Source organism: Lottia gigantea (genome assembly GCF_000327385.1).
Source record: "Lottia gigantea unplaced genomic scaffold LOTGIsca_141, whole genome shotgun sequence".
Classification (NCBI taxonomy): Eukaryota; Metazoa; Mollusca; class Gastropoda; family Lottiidae; genus Lottia; species Lottia gigantea.
This window is the reverse complement of record NW_008707634.1, coordinates 47,187-63,406: the sequence shown is the minus strand read 5'-3', so window position 1 is coordinate 63,406 and position 16,220 is coordinate 47,187. Positions and strand designations below refer to the sequence as shown.

General features: G+C 31.8%; 3 protein-coding genes across 3 annotated transcripts; 1 reads left to right on the top strand and 2 right to left on the bottom strand.

Annotated features, from left to right (window-relative positions):
• Window positions 1–303: 303 nt before the first annotated feature.
• LOTGIDRAFT_225450 (hypothetical protein) lies at window positions 304–3,183 on the top strand. The gene is made up of 3 exons (XM_009049917.1): window positions 304–480; window positions 675–963; window positions 1,958–3,183. Exons 1-3 carry the CDS (start codon window positions 373–375, stop codon window positions 2,233–2,235), a joined length of 675 nt encoding a protein of 224 aa, XP_009048165.1. The 5' UTR covers window positions 304–372; the 3' UTR covers window positions 2,236–3,183.
• A 336-nt stretch (window positions 3,184–3,519) lies between these two features.
• LOTGIDRAFT_172742 (hypothetical protein) lies at window positions 3,520–5,856 on the bottom strand (the record flags this gene model as incomplete). The annotated part of the gene is made up of 3 exons (XM_009049916.1): window positions 3,520–4,592; window positions 5,098–5,304; window positions 5,718–5,856. 3 exons carry the CDS (start codon window positions 5,854–5,856, stop codon window positions 3,520–3,522), a joined length of 1,419 nt encoding a protein of 472 aa, XP_009048164.1.
• A 1,695-nt stretch (window positions 5,857–7,551) lies between these two features.
• Window positions 7,552–16,218, bottom strand: LOTGIDRAFT_238331 (hypothetical protein). Its single transcript, XM_009049915.1, has 20 exons — window positions 16,107–16,218; window positions 15,815–15,940; window positions 15,530–15,581; window positions 15,245–15,363; window positions 14,973–15,079; window positions 14,447–14,682; window positions 14,238–14,332; window positions 13,798–13,991; window positions 13,394–13,465; window positions 13,022–13,097; window positions 12,614–12,736; window positions 12,103–12,256; window positions 11,764–11,821; window positions 11,459–11,581; window positions 10,771–10,859; window positions 10,526–10,630; window positions 10,068–10,211; window positions 9,562–9,692; window positions 9,151–9,280; window positions 7,552–8,537 (listed from the first exon to the last, which is right to left on the bottom strand). Exons 1-20 carry the CDS (start codon window positions 16,200–16,202, stop codon window positions 8,365–8,367), a joined length of 2,403 nt encoding a protein of 800 aa, XP_009048163.1. The 5' UTR covers window positions 16,203–16,218; the 3' UTR covers window positions 7,552–8,364.
• Window positions 16,219–16,220: the final 2 nt, after the last annotated feature.

Here is a 16,220-nt window from a genome sequence, read left to right as displayed (position 1 = left end):
AAAAGTAGTAAGTCTGCTCTGATATAAAAAGGAAACGAAATATTTCTTCTAAGGGGAATAACTCTTATCATTAGAAATTTGGTATTAGTACGCTAACCTATGAAATAGTGCCATTAAAAAGGATTAAATATCTATTTTATTTTAGGATTTTTGAGACATATCACACTGCACATTTTGCTTTTACTTTATTTATATCGGAACGAAATGTGACCAACGTTGTGGTATTTCAATACGAGAGAAATTTTATTTGTTTACATCGGATTAATGGGCATGTTCGTTGTGATAAGGTGTCGTTGGTTTCTAAGGTAAACTATCACTTTCAATAATATGTAAATTTCGCTTGTTTTCAGTCATTACGTACAAGAAACCAAAATGACACACAGTGGTGATTCTCTTAAATGGTCAATGCCTGGATGGCGTATAGAACAGAGGTTTGCACCAGGTGTACTGATTGGAAATTGGTCGGAAGAACGCAATATTGTAAGTTTTCTTTTGGATTTGTTAGTTTACTTTTACTTTCCACTTTTCCATTTAATAAAACTTTGTGGGCGTTTTTCGAAAATAAAAGCAGATTGAGTGGAAAAGCATGGATGGTATTCTAAGCCTTGGTGTATTGACATCAATAAAATTCTAGCCTTATTCAACTTCTAAAATTTTTTTTTCATTAATTTCAGTTTCAAAGAGGTAATAACAAGCACAACAGCACACATAGAATAGACTTTAGACAATGGAGTGGCCATCGTCCTGATGTTGTTCTTCGCCGTAATGCTATGATGAAAGCCGATGGCATTGGTGCAGAGAACATGTTTCATCACCATGGTAACCGTTATTCAAACAATATGGTGTCTTGGTATGATGAACAGTATAATGGTAGATGGCAAGAAAAACAATTACCTGAGCTTAGAAATTGGAACTTTCACAAAGTATCCTGGGTTCCTGAAAAATCAGATCATCCTTTACAGGGTAATTTTCTATTTAAACAGTTTGTTTTTTTCTTTTTATCAATTTTCATTGCAGGTTCCAGTTGTGCTTAATTCAACAAATTTGGAGCTCAAAGTTTGGACCCAAAAAAAATTGTGAATTTTCCCTATATAATCAGAAATAATTCTGTGTTCTTCTGCAAATATCTTGTACAGCAGAATAAATTTTAAATCAATTTTTAAATCGTATCAGATTCATTTTATTCACAGCTTTAATACCACTTTTTTTTTTAAGCACCATGAAAGGATAAGTAATCCACTAAGGTATACATCAGTCTCTTGTTTCTATAATTATAATTTTAGATACGGTAGCTTTTAATTTTGTTTATAGAATATATTTTTATAACATTTTAATTTCATATAGATAAACCCTAACATTAAAACCAGCCTTGGAATTAGAACCAGACCTGGATCTAGAACCCAATTCTAAAGACTTTTATCAATCTGAATGGACATAATTTCTATTTTTTACACATTAATCTCATATAAAGAAAAGTAAATTGCTATCACTCTTTAACAGTGAGTCTTAAACACTATTTCAGAAATTCTGCTAGGAAAATAACAAAGTCAGTTTTCAGAGGGAGAATGTATTTGCCATGTTTTTTAAATTTTTTGACTCACATTTGAATGTTAATACAATAATACAATGACATTTTGATAATGCTTATTAGTTTACCAGTAGAATTTTATTATTTATAATTGTAGGGATTGTGTCATTGTGATGTATTGTAGTCTTAATAGGATTAATGTTAACTTACCTATTATAGTTAGTGAAAAGATTAATGATAATGAAACTTTCATCGATATGTTAAATGAGAAAATTAATTTAAATCTTAATCCTATTATATCTTAATTCCCCTAGGGTAAACAACATGGGTGTATTTTGGGGTACAAATGGATAACATTTTGAAAATAATTTATTGTTATTTGAAGCTGCTCTATACTCCCACTTTAATTGAACTCTGTTAATATTACAGGAACATCTACTAACTATGGTTTACATTATAAACTACAAAATAAGTGGAAGGAACAGATTTGTAATGAAACTAAGGGAGATTACTTATCAACATACCAAAACTCTTTTCCAACACCACCAAAGACAGCTTTAGTCACAATGAGAAGTGCTGTTCCTCGAGAATGCTCCACTTCAGTTCATTCTATTACTAGATGTAACAAAAGCCTTGATTTAAGAAATCTTCCCTATGGTAAAGGACCAGAAATGCCAAGTAGAGGAATTACTATGGTTTCAAGCTGAGCATAGTTTTTGATCATTTGTTTATAAGAAGATACATAAGACAAAACTTTTTGGAAAGTATATAAATTTTCACAGTAGCCACAAACTACTGTAAGTTCTTTTCTCCATACAGAGCACGCTTTGTAGTATTTCTGTGGTGTTTAGTTTAGTTTACACAAAATTTGTACGGCATTATTTATGGATTTAGTGTGCTAGTCAGCTAATTGACACCCCTCAACTCTCTATTGATCTCTTCCACACATGCATACTTTTTATCAACTGACACTGTATTCATGTATATACATATGTATGATTGGAAGAGCTTATTCTAAAATTAGGGAACTTTTTGTTGCTTGTCCAATTATATCCAGTCATGATATTTTAATGTCTTTGTTTCGATTTCGAGAAGACATGTTACACTAAATAACAATTACTTGTACTTTTGTTATTGATTACTTATGTAATTAATTTTGTTCAGATGTGGTAATTTGATTTTGTAAAGCATAATTGTTAACATTCTGCTGATTTCTATTAAGATGCAATATTCAATTCAGTATTAAACTTTATCAGTATTATTATACAAGTATATAACCAAATTTCTAATGGAAATAATCTATAATAACATTAAATATTTGATTTTCTAGATAAAAATTATTTTGTTATATATTTTAAACAATTTATGAACTGTGATATTTTTTGTATGATTTATATTTTATAATTTTTACACTGTTTTTTTTTTTTGTTTTGATAAGATTTTAAGCACTGTTGTATGATTCTATGCTAGAGGAATCTGTGTTAAACTGGACATAGCTTTCGAAACAATGTTTATTTTAAGGAAAAATAGTTGTTAACTATAATATTCGTATCCAGTTACTCATTTTCCTATCACAACATTTGAAGAAGGAATCTGAAATTGTTAAAGATGTCAGACTGATATATACCAAGAAATAAACATAATATATAATTCTCTTTATTTTGACACTTTAAGTCCCTTCACACAGCTTGGAAATTGCTCTAAAATATAGTGGAATCTAGCTGTTCATATCCTCTTATTGTATTAAGCATGTCTTTGAAAAATATTAACTGTTTTAGCACAAGACATTTCATTAGCCTTTAATATGGAAATGAAATTCTTATAGGGTGAACTTATCCCCAAAATATAGCTATGATGCCACTAGGTATCTGTCAGTCATAAGGCGAAATTCAACATCTGCTAATTCGAATTGTTATCAAAAGTCAAGATCAATGATTGGCAGAACAATGAGATAACCATGAAAAGAAGTATGTATTAGTTTTCAGGAAATATTATCTGTCAGCCGACATAGTAGAAATTGTAACATCTTTATAATAATCCTGGTAACTTTGTTTTTGGATGTTTTTTTGATCACGTTCCTGTTTTTGATGTTTCTTTAATGTTACTCTTCTTTCTATTAATCCTATGTACATAATCATAGAACACAAACTCATAGTAGCAGCCACAGCATAACTCCAACGGAAACATTTTAACCCGTAACATTGTGTTATTCCTTCAATACCTATAGCATTATCATACAGCGCGCCAAACATCTGCTGTAACAACACTCCCAGAACCCCAGTTCCAACCATCATCAGACCCCAATTCATTCCAAAATATTTCATTCCAAAATATTCACTGGTTATTGTTGGTGACAAGCACCAAGTTGCTCCATTAGGAATTCCTACACCAAACACTGCCAATAGAAGAATCGGATATGAATCGCCCCAGAACACACAGACGGTCAGCACAATTGTTTGAAAAGTGGTAGTTATAAGCAGAAATGCAGATCGAGGAATCTTTATAGCGAGAAAATCAGAGGAAAATCCTGCGATTAATTTAGATACTGTTGCAGAAACTGGATTAAGCACCGTAAAAAGTGTGCTTTTATCTTCATAATGGAAGGATTTTAAATAAGTTGTGATATTGTTTATATACATCAGTTGTAAACTTGTACAAAACACTAATGGCCAAAGTATAAAATGAAAGTCAAAATTTGTTAGTAACTTTCTCCCTGTAATGTCTTCCACAACTTCATGATCCTCTGCTTCCTCGTTGTCATCATCATTGGGCAAAAGAGACCTTGATTCATCTTCACGAACATAAATCTTCAGTAATGTGATTCCAAGAAAATTTACAACCACAAAAGCTATCAAACATGTTAGAAAAAATCCTGATAAATTTTGATTTTGCTCATCATGAACATGTCCATTAACAAAAGCAACCCCATAAATTAGAGCGGTTAAAGCTGGACCAGCACTGAAAGCAGCATCGAGAATTCCTACAATTTTCCCGCGATGTTTTAATTCAACGTTCTTCATACTGGTTGCAAGACTTGACATGTAAGTAAATATCCCTCCTAACCCTGAAATGATAAGTAATGATGATTAATAGGCATTAATATAGGAAGTTTGATCCTGGTTTAATTCAATGCTCTTAACAGTGGTAATGCATAGATGTATATGTGTAGGCCTAATGACACACGGTATAGAATGTTATCAAAAGTAAATTTTGATGACATACAACAGTGTGATTTTAACTACGCCCAAGAATGATAGTATCATAAAGAACAAAAAAAAAATGGCAGTTATAGCAATTATTAAGAACGTTGGTTCTTTTCGTCATTTGCTATGGTAACATCTACAAACGGTGGCTGTGGGTTCTAATCTCGGTCGGCGTGTGAAAGTCAGATAACCTTGAACAATTCATTTCTTAACTCCACTCTACTCAGATTACCGGTATCATATATCCTTGTGAAACAATTGTTTCTTTCTTTGATACCACCAAAGTCTTGCAGAATTCTTCAACTACTGCCAATTTTATTGTAGTAACGATGCACGATCGTACGTATCCTATCATAGAAAACTTACCAATAAGAAAGAAATAAATAACTTGAAGAAAAGGATAATCATGATAAAACTCAGTAGATTTAGTGGTTGTATAGAGAAGAGTGAAGCCAGTAATTGATAATATCAGAGAGGTAAACGAAGTCCACCTTGATCCAAACTTCTCGAACACCAATCCAGCAGGAAAGCCCATAGTTAATCCCAGGTTACTGAAGGATGCCATCAATTCAACTGTAAACAAAATGATAAAGTTTACAAGCTTCAAAACTTATAGGGAAAAACATCTTTTCTATATTTCACCCAAAATTTATCGATTTGCATCAGATGCCATCAGACAAAGCGGCAACTGAGCAGACTTTTTATAAAGGGCTGTATTACCCATAAATGTAATACCCACTATAAATGTAATACCCACCATAAATGTAACAAGGGAAACACAATGATTTATGAAATAAATGCATTTGACTAGAAATTCAACGCAGTTTCGATTTTTTTTTATCGAATTCTAGGAATTGAAATATTTTCAAAAGTCTAACTATAGTGGTACATCGAATTTTTATGATTATGATAAGGGCGAAAACTAATTGAATGATGGATCAAAAATAAAAGCATAGAATCAGAATATCGATTCATAAAATCCTTACCTTGTGACTGTGTGTATCTAAAAGTTTTCTTTAAAGCATTGGAGTAAGCATTGAAGGCGAAAATGGAGCCAGCCATCGCCATACCTAGACATCCTACTGCAACAGTTATAACGAATTTCACTTTTTGCAAGTTTTGCATTTTGATTTAGCCTCTAAATTTACTTATTTCCATTAACCTACAATGGTAACCATGTCGGTAAGTTACTGATACTACTATATTTGTGATGAAACTATTCTAATCTTTCTAGTCATCCTCGATATATTATATTGTTACAGCGTTATAAAGGCCCAGTAATTTAAAGTGACTTATCAAGTGTGTAATAAAAAAGGATAATGTCAATCGATATATTGCAACAAATAGTTTCACTATTAAATCAGTGCTAAATACATCAATGTAGAGCGATATAGAAAAACCTTCATTTATTAATAAGCTACGTTCTTTATTAAAGGCGGCTGAAAAAAGTTTTTTTTACCGCGTTTCTCTGTAGCAGGTAAACCTCATAAACGGGACCGACATAATATGATATCTAATGCCAAACCAGCCAATCCAGACCCCTTGCAATTTTTAAGTTTAGTTATATTGATATTAACACATTACGCACGAAAATTATGAATGGTAGGGCCAACCATAATAAAGATGCCAATCGCTTCTTCTTTTTCCTACTGCGTATCGATAATCCTGAAAACTTTATTGTACTTATCTATTCGCATCATTCTGCAGCTCTCGATCTAATGAGGACATCAAACAGTCTACTTTAAATGTTCCCGATTCAGTCTTACAAAACTGCTGAGATGTACAGAATGTGAAAATCTCAATACACGTGCATTATGATTTCTATATTAGGTCAAGTCAAGATTCGTTCATATAAAATATGGCGACACATTTGAGTTGAACGTAGATTCATTGTTAATTAAGGTACCAATCTAGCATTTTAGGAACAGGTTTTACTTTTAAAGGACGGGTTAAAAAAGACTACTGGGTCAATCGCAATGACCGCTTCTAGAGCCTATGGATATTCCTCTTGTCCCCAAATTGAGTCAGTCCGTCCCCTATTTGTGCCCATGCCTGTAGATATCGATTGATCTTCCAACATAATTTTGGAGGAAACAGTGTACATAATATCATATACGTCGGACAATAAAAAGGTAGGTGAAATACGACTTTATAATGAAACAGGCGATTTCAAATGACACAAGATCTTTAAAATATTGTTATCTAACATGTGACCAAGTTAACTATGACTTGACACTTCAATCATTAAGCTTTCAATTTTAAAGAGACACTGGATTTACATTATGTAGATTTCAGAAAGTAATTTTGACAAGCCCAAGGATAGAATCATACGGGAAATTTTATGCGTCTATACTCAGGACAAAGGCTTTACGTCCGAGGGGGCGAAATACCTGAGGTTGCCCTCTAAGCTAGTTATGAGATTTTTGCCCGAAAAACTTCAATTTCTACCATCCATGGAACCTCTTAGTTCCGCATCTGGTTTTGCTGTCAAGGCGTATTCGTCACACGCGAAACACACGACTGCCGTTTCTTGCATGTCAGACTCTCCAGCATGAAGTTGAAAACCGAGTTGAAAAATGGATTCAGTACTATCTCACCGATGCACAGATCTAAACCACAATCCTATGGGATCAAGCGCATAATATCGCTAGATATTACCGATGCAACTAGTCTTAACTGTCCGTGATTGTAAGGTGACCATGATTATAACACTTTAGTTGGTTACAGATAAATACAAGTTGACTCTTAAAATGAAACTGAAAATCAAGTCTTGCTCCTGTGCAAAGTAGGTAACTAGATATGTTGGCTAAAAACAAGATGTTCAAGAAGCATGTCATATTTTATTAAAAGCATGCAAATTACCGGTATAACATAAGAGATCTCTTAAACAATGTCTACTTTAATTAGATAAAGTGAAATCACTTGAATAATGAAGAGAAGCTTCACATTTTTCTTATGATTTAATATTTATGTCACTGATCTTATCATTGTGAGCCTACCTTATTCTTATCAAATATATTCTTCGACCTCAATAGCACTGAACTTGATTTTAGAAAATAAATTTTAAGCCATACATAGCTGATCAATATCTATTGAACGAAAATAACAACATCTAACATAATTGCAAAATTGTAGGTAACAGATTCATAACTTGTAGTCTAACTACCTAGTTTACATGTAATAAATAGAAATATTACAATTAATAATGAAAGATATCATGAACTTTTTCCAGCATTTACATTCAATTCTGAAACAGACCTTAATCACATTATTATCATTGTTATGCTCAAATCAGCAAAATGCATAACTCCTACAACGGCGCTTTTCAGCAATCACTTGATGTTTATTTGCATTGATTATGGAAATTCATAAAATTCCCATAGAGTTGATTTTGGGCATTCAGTTGTTTATTATTTGCTTTTATTTTTTGTTTTTAGAGAGAACAGTTCAAGAAAACAGATTAACTGTACAAGATTCTCTAATTTAAAGGGTATAATTAGTATTTGATGAGTTAATGATACTTTTTACCCCAGTGAGATGAATATTTTCAACATACATGATTCAAATTTGTTAATTCTCAGCTCAGTACCTTCTTCCCAACCAATCATACTTTTTGAATTTTAAATGAGAGAATTAAATACGTTTATATAAATATAAATATGCTAAATCTCGAGGTGGTTTTTCAGATTTGGCTACTTTCTCATCATTAAAGATAGCCCACTGTCCATCTTTATATATATGACATACATAATGTCCAACACTAGTTGATGTTCCCATGTGACTTATAAATGCTACTAGTTGGTACTCTGAAATAGAAAAGCACAAAATAGTTCAGTGTAATTTTGATTTTTAAAAGAAAATGAATCTGATTAGATGATGATGCTCTGTCTCGCAGACGTTAAACAATCTGGTTTGATATTATGAACCCTGTCGGCAAAGCGATAATTTTATCTAGTGACTGTTTGTGTGACCATAAATGAAATGAACTTTCCTGCACAATTGGGCTAATGAAGACAAGGGTGCTGCCAGGACAGTGGCATAAGCCAGCTCTTTTTCGATTTCAAACTCTCAAGGAATCTATAAAGTGCACAGCCTGTAGCACGCTGGGCCTCAGTTTATTGTCCCATCTGAAAGACTAGAGGCTTTTTCCAAGTCGGCCCCTCTTAACTGCATCACTGACAGGGGAAACTGGGTTGAAAAATCTAAAGGTATTATCTACACCTATGCCGAGATACTACCTCATTCAAAACTATTCTAGTACACCTTATGACAATAGGGTGCTGTTTTAAAATTAAATACTAAGACTGAAACGTATTTCAATAATGAATTTTGTTTGAAGAATAATCACCAAATCAAGCAGTTTAACTAACTATGATCACTTTCAACCCATAAAACTTGACATATTTATAAAAATCTTACTTCCATTGCCATCTCTAAACTTTTTCTGTTGTGGATTAGATGTGGAATCTGTATTCTCAGTTTCCATGGGTTCATCTAATTCATCAGCATGACTAAATATCCAATTAGCTGCTCTTTCTATATTATTATCCTATCAAGAAAGCAAAAACCATTGACATAATATTAAGTTGAAAGGAGCAGTTTGCAAAATTTATATTACTAAAACATTAATTATACATGAAAAGATTTCTTAAATATGCTAGACACATCTATAAACATACTTGATCAACCTGAATTGGATTTGGATTTTGGTCTTTAAATGGCTTGATTGTTTTTATTTAATACCAAATAAGATTTTGTATATATTTTTGTAAAAAATGTTCATATGGTTATCTTCATTAAAGTAATTCACATCAACACAAGGATACTTACTGTAGCTTTTAAAGCCTTGATAGATTGGTCTCTAGTAAAACCCATAGCCATGATCATAGTAAGAGCTTCATCATTGGGTACAAATGTTTTATTACTGGTACTGCCAGGTAGTTGTAAGGGTACAGTGAAATCTATAAAACAATTAAACTTAATCTGAATGTTATTTCATTAGAGATTGTTATGTGTTTTCAAAGAGTCACCTATGTCTATTAGGTAGCTAATAGTGAGTGGCATATGAAAATCTTTGTGGACAGGGCTAAACAGAAATAAAATTTTAAAAGACACTGACTTGCATCACTCATTTTGAATAACTTGATATTCACAATTCTATATAAATACCCTAGGAATGACCTCTGACACAGCGGCTGTTCCCAAATATAGTCATGACATAACATTAACATCATACACTATAAACTTATTTAGAGTTCAGGGTATATAATATTTTTATATCATTTACTCTTTGTGCTCAAATGATTAATAGAACCCTATTTGAAACCCATACTTACCTGGATCTCCCATGTGTTCCATTACCCAATTCATAGCTGCTTCTACACCTTGATTCTGTGTATTATATACAGCTTTACGACAACCTTCTCTATCAAACCCCATTTCTACTAGCTGATTGACTACAGATTCATCTATATTAACCTCTATAAATAAATATTTCTATAACTATATATCTTATGCTAGTTTTTGTTTCCAAATAAAAAAAAAAGACTTTTCACATATTCTGATCCTCACATTTTTGTGTGATTTATGCAAAAGTCAATTCAGCAAAGATCCATTGATGAAAACAAAATGAAAAATTTCTAAGTTTAGCAAATTAACCAAATCGTCATAAGTTATCTATAAATTAGTTTTCCTTAAATTCCAATAATATTTCATTCAAGAAATCAAAAGAAATGGCCTTGAACACCAGTAGCAAATAAGCTTCTTATCAGCTCAAATGCTGAAGTATACTTACGTGGTGGTGCAGCTTGTACTTCAGGTAACTCTTCTTCACCAGTTTGTAAACCTTTACCTCTTAAATGACTGATATCTATTACATCAGGTACATCTACTGACATGTCTATAATAACAATAGAGATAGTTCAAATTAATCATCCATCTATAGAGTTATTAGATACCTATATAGATACAACTTAAACACTTTTCAATCAGATGTGATAACCTTATCAGTTGTTAATCATGTTAAAAGTTCTGACTAACCTAATTTTAATGGAGTCCATGTTTCATCAACAGTGAATTTCTGTAGATGTACCAGTAAATAGTCTGGGAATGAAGCAAGTCTTGTTTGCCTAAAAAAATAAATATAAATATGTTAATACTGTTCTACTGTATTATTCCTTATTAATGTCCATGGTTCAACATTTTTGGGGGTTGATTTGGACCTTGAATAGATGTAACTAATCTTCAGAAGTACTAAAACCTTATGAAAATTGTATAATCCCTCAAATTAGACCTCAAATAAAAAATTTCACTTTCTATTCAGATTTTTCACAAGCTTATTTTCTACTTGAAAAATGGGGTATCTGAAAATTGAACGCTTTGTTGATATAGTTTTTGACACCAACAGATCTTGCGTCACTGCTGTACGTAGACAAAGTGTGAGTGGATGATTGAATCTACTGTATACACATTACGTCATCAACAGATATTCAAAATAAAAAATTTCGTAAAAAGACGAATTTTTTTACTGTCAAAGCCAGATAATTATGGATACATATGGCTAAGAAAGCTCAAACTGCAACAATTAGCTGTTGATACTTTAACTGATTATGTGTGCTGAAATATTCATGTTTCTGAATAAACAAAATACAAGTTCCTCTAGCTACATTCCCTGAAATTGACCTTGCTCACACACAATTTTTTGAGATACAAATAAATATAAACTTACAATTGAGCAGTAGTCTTAGCTTGAATAGCACTGCTATAGAAATCTTCTACAAAACCTGGACTAGCAAAAGATTCTATACAGGCATTTAATGATAATTTACGTCGTACAATGTCTTTAGGATCTCTAAAAAAAAATATGAAGCATGTGATAAATTAAAATATCATGTCTGCACAATATGACCTTTTTTAAAGGCTTTTCTGACATGCACAATTTTTTTCACACCCAGTTTCAAACTTTAAATTAAGAATTTTTGTCTTAAATTTGTGAACCAATAACCATGAAGGCTCAATAACTGGAATACCCACACAGTTTTCCCTGAAGCCTGTAATTCCTTTTTCTTCTCTTCATATGCTGCTGCCTCTTCTGGAAAAGAAAAACAAACAGAAAGTAATACTTACTCATATGGTAAACATTAAACTGAATTAAAGGACTAATATTGTAATAATAGACCTTTATGCGCCTAAATATGCACACTATTTTAAAAATATGTCGAAACATAATTTTTATAGATTATCAATGGAATTAATTGCTTTTAGTCATGACTACTAGAATGCTGATCAACTTCTCAAAGCAGCCGAAATTGCTTTTGGCATAAAATTTTGAGTCAAGAAGACAGGATAAAGTAATATTGTTACAGAACATACCTTTGTTAGTAACAGCTTCAAGAGGTACAGGTAATGATAAACAGTAATCTTCTCTTCTTTTATACTGGACTTTCTTAGATTGACAACATTCTGTTCTCTCTTCTACTTCAAATCTAAAACAATCTGTAGGGTTTGCTTGACCACGACTAGACTTCTGGAATATAAGATTTCCTTTTTAAGAGTTAAAAAAGAAACCGGGTATGCTTTATCTTCCCATAGTATCATTCCAGATTAGTTTAATTTCAAATCAATCAATCAACTTCAAATGTCTACTTGGCATCATGAAGCTAAAAAAATGAAACATCCTACTTATCTGCACCCTGATTGATAAATGAAGAAGAGGTAGCCCTGCTTTGTGCCATGAGGGAAATTTTGTTAGGACACCAGCTTCAGCATACTCTTTTTTTTTGTGAAGCTAAATAAATAGAAAGAAAGGTAGGTAGATGACAAGTTAACATTCGCTTTCAGCAGATGCTGATATCGCAAACTATAAAAAGAAAGGAAAGTTTACCTCAATAGTACTAATTAAATGAAGAAAATACTCCTGAGCATCTTGTTGTCGTTTTGAAGCAAATTCTGGATGACCTCTACCTATTAATGATTTAAACATCTGTGGACGGATTCCTGTTGGAGGCTGAAAAAAAAAATCATAAAGAAATACTAATATATCAAAAATTTAATTGTATATCAGTTTACTCAGCAATTTTCCAAGAACATTTTGATGATATATTTGTTTTAAATCTAAAAAAAATTTCATAGAATCCTGTTAGAAAGAAATTTCATAACTCATTAAAATACAAATTTCCAATGGATTAACCATGATGACACAATTACAGTTTTATACAATTAAGTCATCAACATTGTAGAGCAAAGTGAAAATTCTACGTTATATTGATTATAATGTGTATACTGTATATACCTGAATATAACTGTCTTGCTGTTCAATTGGAGGTTTAGAATAATCCCCTGATAATAAACCATGACCTAATTTAGCCCTGTAATATAATATACAATGATGGATAATACTTCTATTACCAACTTTTAGAAACAACAATTGATTCAATATACATTATAATCTATTTTGATAGGGCTGTTTTTCTTTAATGTGCACTACCTGTGGCTTATAGGGCATCAACTTACTTTCCCTTTTGAACAAAGAGAATGTTTTCAATGTTAGCTTCTATAACAGGAACCACCTATTAAGCAGAGATGGGATGAAAATTTCTAAGGCACTATCACTGATCACCTTATCTCTTATTCCTTAACTCTAAACAAACAAGAAATAACTTACATCTGTACATTGAAATTATCTGGAGGATTATTATTACAGTTGTTAAATATTTCTTCTACTTTATTAGAATACCTAAAATAAACATTTCTTAAAATAAATATGATTCAGATAGTCAGTTAATAGGTTAACATAGCAAACAAAATAAAGCTTTTCGATACTGAACTCAACACTGATATACTCACTGGGAAAACAGACAAAACATCATGAAATCATAGTAAGGTTATGTTAATGTCTAACTTCCAAAACATATTTCTGCTCCACAAAAAAATCTAATGATTAATATTCTTTCTAAATAAGTTATTTCTCAATGTAAAATTCTACACTTTATTTGTGTGAAGCCGGAAAACTTTTTTTTATTTGATCTAAAACAATTTGAGATAATTAAAATAATTCTAAGGACTTACTTATTTTGAAAATCAGGAATGGTGAAAACAACTTGCATAACAGAATTCATATAACAACTGTTGCCTAGATTACGCATTCCTGTGAAGCCAGGACCATATAATGGCTGTAATTTACTACCAGATTCCTGTATCACATCCCATTCTCCTATCTTCTGATTTAAATCAATTTCTAATTCAACCATACTTTTATCAGTCTACAATTAGAATACAACTAAATCATCTCAAAATTCAGTCATAAGAAGAAACTGCAATTCTGAATACAAGCCGCTATATTGTATCTTGCACCATATTGTAATGTAAAACCATTTTATAGGAGATATTACATGGTTAAAAACATGTTACAAAGAAATGTTATCGTATGACTTTATATTTAATCTGTTTTCAGTCAAAAGTGGGTTAAAAGTTGGTAAAATTAAACTGATATGTATAATGATACCTACTTTCTTCAAGGCAGCTATATTAATACCAAAATGAGCTAAATGTTTTGCTAAATGTGGATCTTCTACCATTTCATCTTCATCATATGAATAAACATCTAAAACAAAATTTTATGAATATCAAACTGTAGGACTACAATTCTAATGCAGAATCTATTCAAATGTTTCCGGCCTAACTAATGATTATTTTAGCAAAAAAGTAAGAGCCTCACCTCCCCCAGCTGCAGTGATTGTTCCTAATTTAACAGCTAGTGGAAATCTAGTTTGTTCATAAGCTTCTACAGCATGATTATTGCCACCACTTCCATCAAAAAATTTACGTCCACATAAAATACTTCCATCTGTTAAATTTAACCATAAATTGGTTGTCAAATCACAGCGTTCACATTTCCAACCTTTGGGTGGTATCTTTTTACCATTATCTAACTGTTTTAAATTGTCAGCATGTCTGAAATGTTTAAAAACTGTGTGATGTTTTGTGTTAATAATTAAAACTCCAATTAAGCTTCCAATATTGTTTTTTTTTTCATTAGTTGGATTAAGACAAAGATTGGGTTCTTCATGTCAAATTTTGACATATTACTTGTTTATTACCATATCAGATTGAGAACTATTTTAAGTAAGATTTTCATCTTTATTTGCTATTTAGATATTTCATAGAACATTTGGAAACATATTGTACTAATGGGATTGAGAATGTTAACATTTCAGCTTAGATCAATGAATAGAAATATTTACTTGGAAACTCTTAGTTTTTCACCCTCCCAAGTGCAAGCCATTGCAGCAGCTTCTTCCATCTTCCAGGCATCTTCAGCGGTTAATATGGTAGCTGCTGATAATTGCACCTAGAAAGATGATAAGATTATTATCCATGTTAACATAGTGCATAATCATATTAGCTTATCTTGAGTTTGAGGCAACATCAAACCAAATACATGAAGTCTATATTCCTAATGATTGTACAGTACATTAATTCCTACATAAATTCCAATTTCAAATTAGACACCTACCAGATCAGGTAACTCAGTATTAGGAAAAGGTATAACTGTCCAATTAGGTAATACAACTATACTTGTCTCTTCTTCAAATCTATAACTTTTGTCATCTACATGAAACCCGCCTTCAACTCCTAAAAAAAAAAGAAATGTTATTCATTCCTCATATCATATACTTTCAGATTACCTTGGCAAAAAAAAAAAACGTTGGTGTAAACCATCTTACAGCATGCAAAGGACATGTAGTCGGCTGATGAGTTGAGAATGAAATTCATTTAATGGAAATACCCAAAAACCTACCAATAGCCATCTTGGTTGGCTTCTTTTCAGGAGGTTGATCATCCTTAGGTATCTAAAAGAAAGAATTCATGATAATAGGTACATAGCTTTATAAAGATAATGATTAATCCTGGTCTTCTTTTTCAGTAACTCTTAATTCCCAGATTATGCAAAAGCTTATTAATAATATCCATAATAATGGAAAATTGAAACCTCTTTATCCAGACCAGTAGTCTCACAGTCCTTTTACAACCTCTTTATATCTGAGATATTGGTAGTTTTTTTATGACTATTTCAAATGAGTACCTCTATTCTTCGACGCTTGAGATTCAGATACACTTGATTTCCTGTCTTTTTCCAATGTCTTTCCACATGACTCTTTCCTAAACCAAGGAAAGTATTCATACAAATGTATAATCCATTTTCACTTTCCTACAAAACATGAATTGGCTATATTATCATATCACTTCATTTGGGGAAAGGGTCTTAGCTTTGAGTAATTTTGAGTTGGGAAATTAGACACACCAAATAAATAATAATTGAACTCGATTTCCTAAAGAACAAATCATTATGTAATATAAACAAATGATGTCCTTACTGGGTTGTCGAATGAATATGCACATTCATCCTTATAAACCTTCTCTCCACCGAGCGGACATTTGATTTTTCCAATGTTTTGTTGTATTACATCCATTTTCGCTTTTCACGCCGG

Coding starts and splice junctions, on each gene's coding strand:
- LOTGIDRAFT_225450 (XM_009049917.1), top strand. CDS start 373: ATGACACACAGTGGTGATTCTCTTAAATGGTCAATGCCTGGATGGCGT. Junction 481..674: donor GGTCGGAAGAACGCAATATT/GTAAGTTTTCTT, acceptor CATTAATTTCAG/TTTCAAAGAGGTAATAACAA. Junction 964..1,957: donor ATCAGATCATCCTTTACAGG/GTAATTTTCTAT, acceptor TTAATATTACAG/GAACATCTACTAACTATGGT.
- LOTGIDRAFT_238331 (XM_009049915.1), bottom strand. CDS start 16,202: ATGGATGTAATACAACAAAACATTGGAAAAATCAAATGTCCGCTCGGT. Junction 15,941..16,106: donor CATATTCATTCGACAACCCA/GTAAGGACATCA, acceptor CATGTTTTGTAG/GAAAGTGAAAATGGATTATA. Junction 11,822..12,102: donor TGAAGCTGTTACTAACAAAG/GTATGTTCTGTA, acceptor TTTCTTTTCCAG/AAGAGGCAGCAGCATATGAA.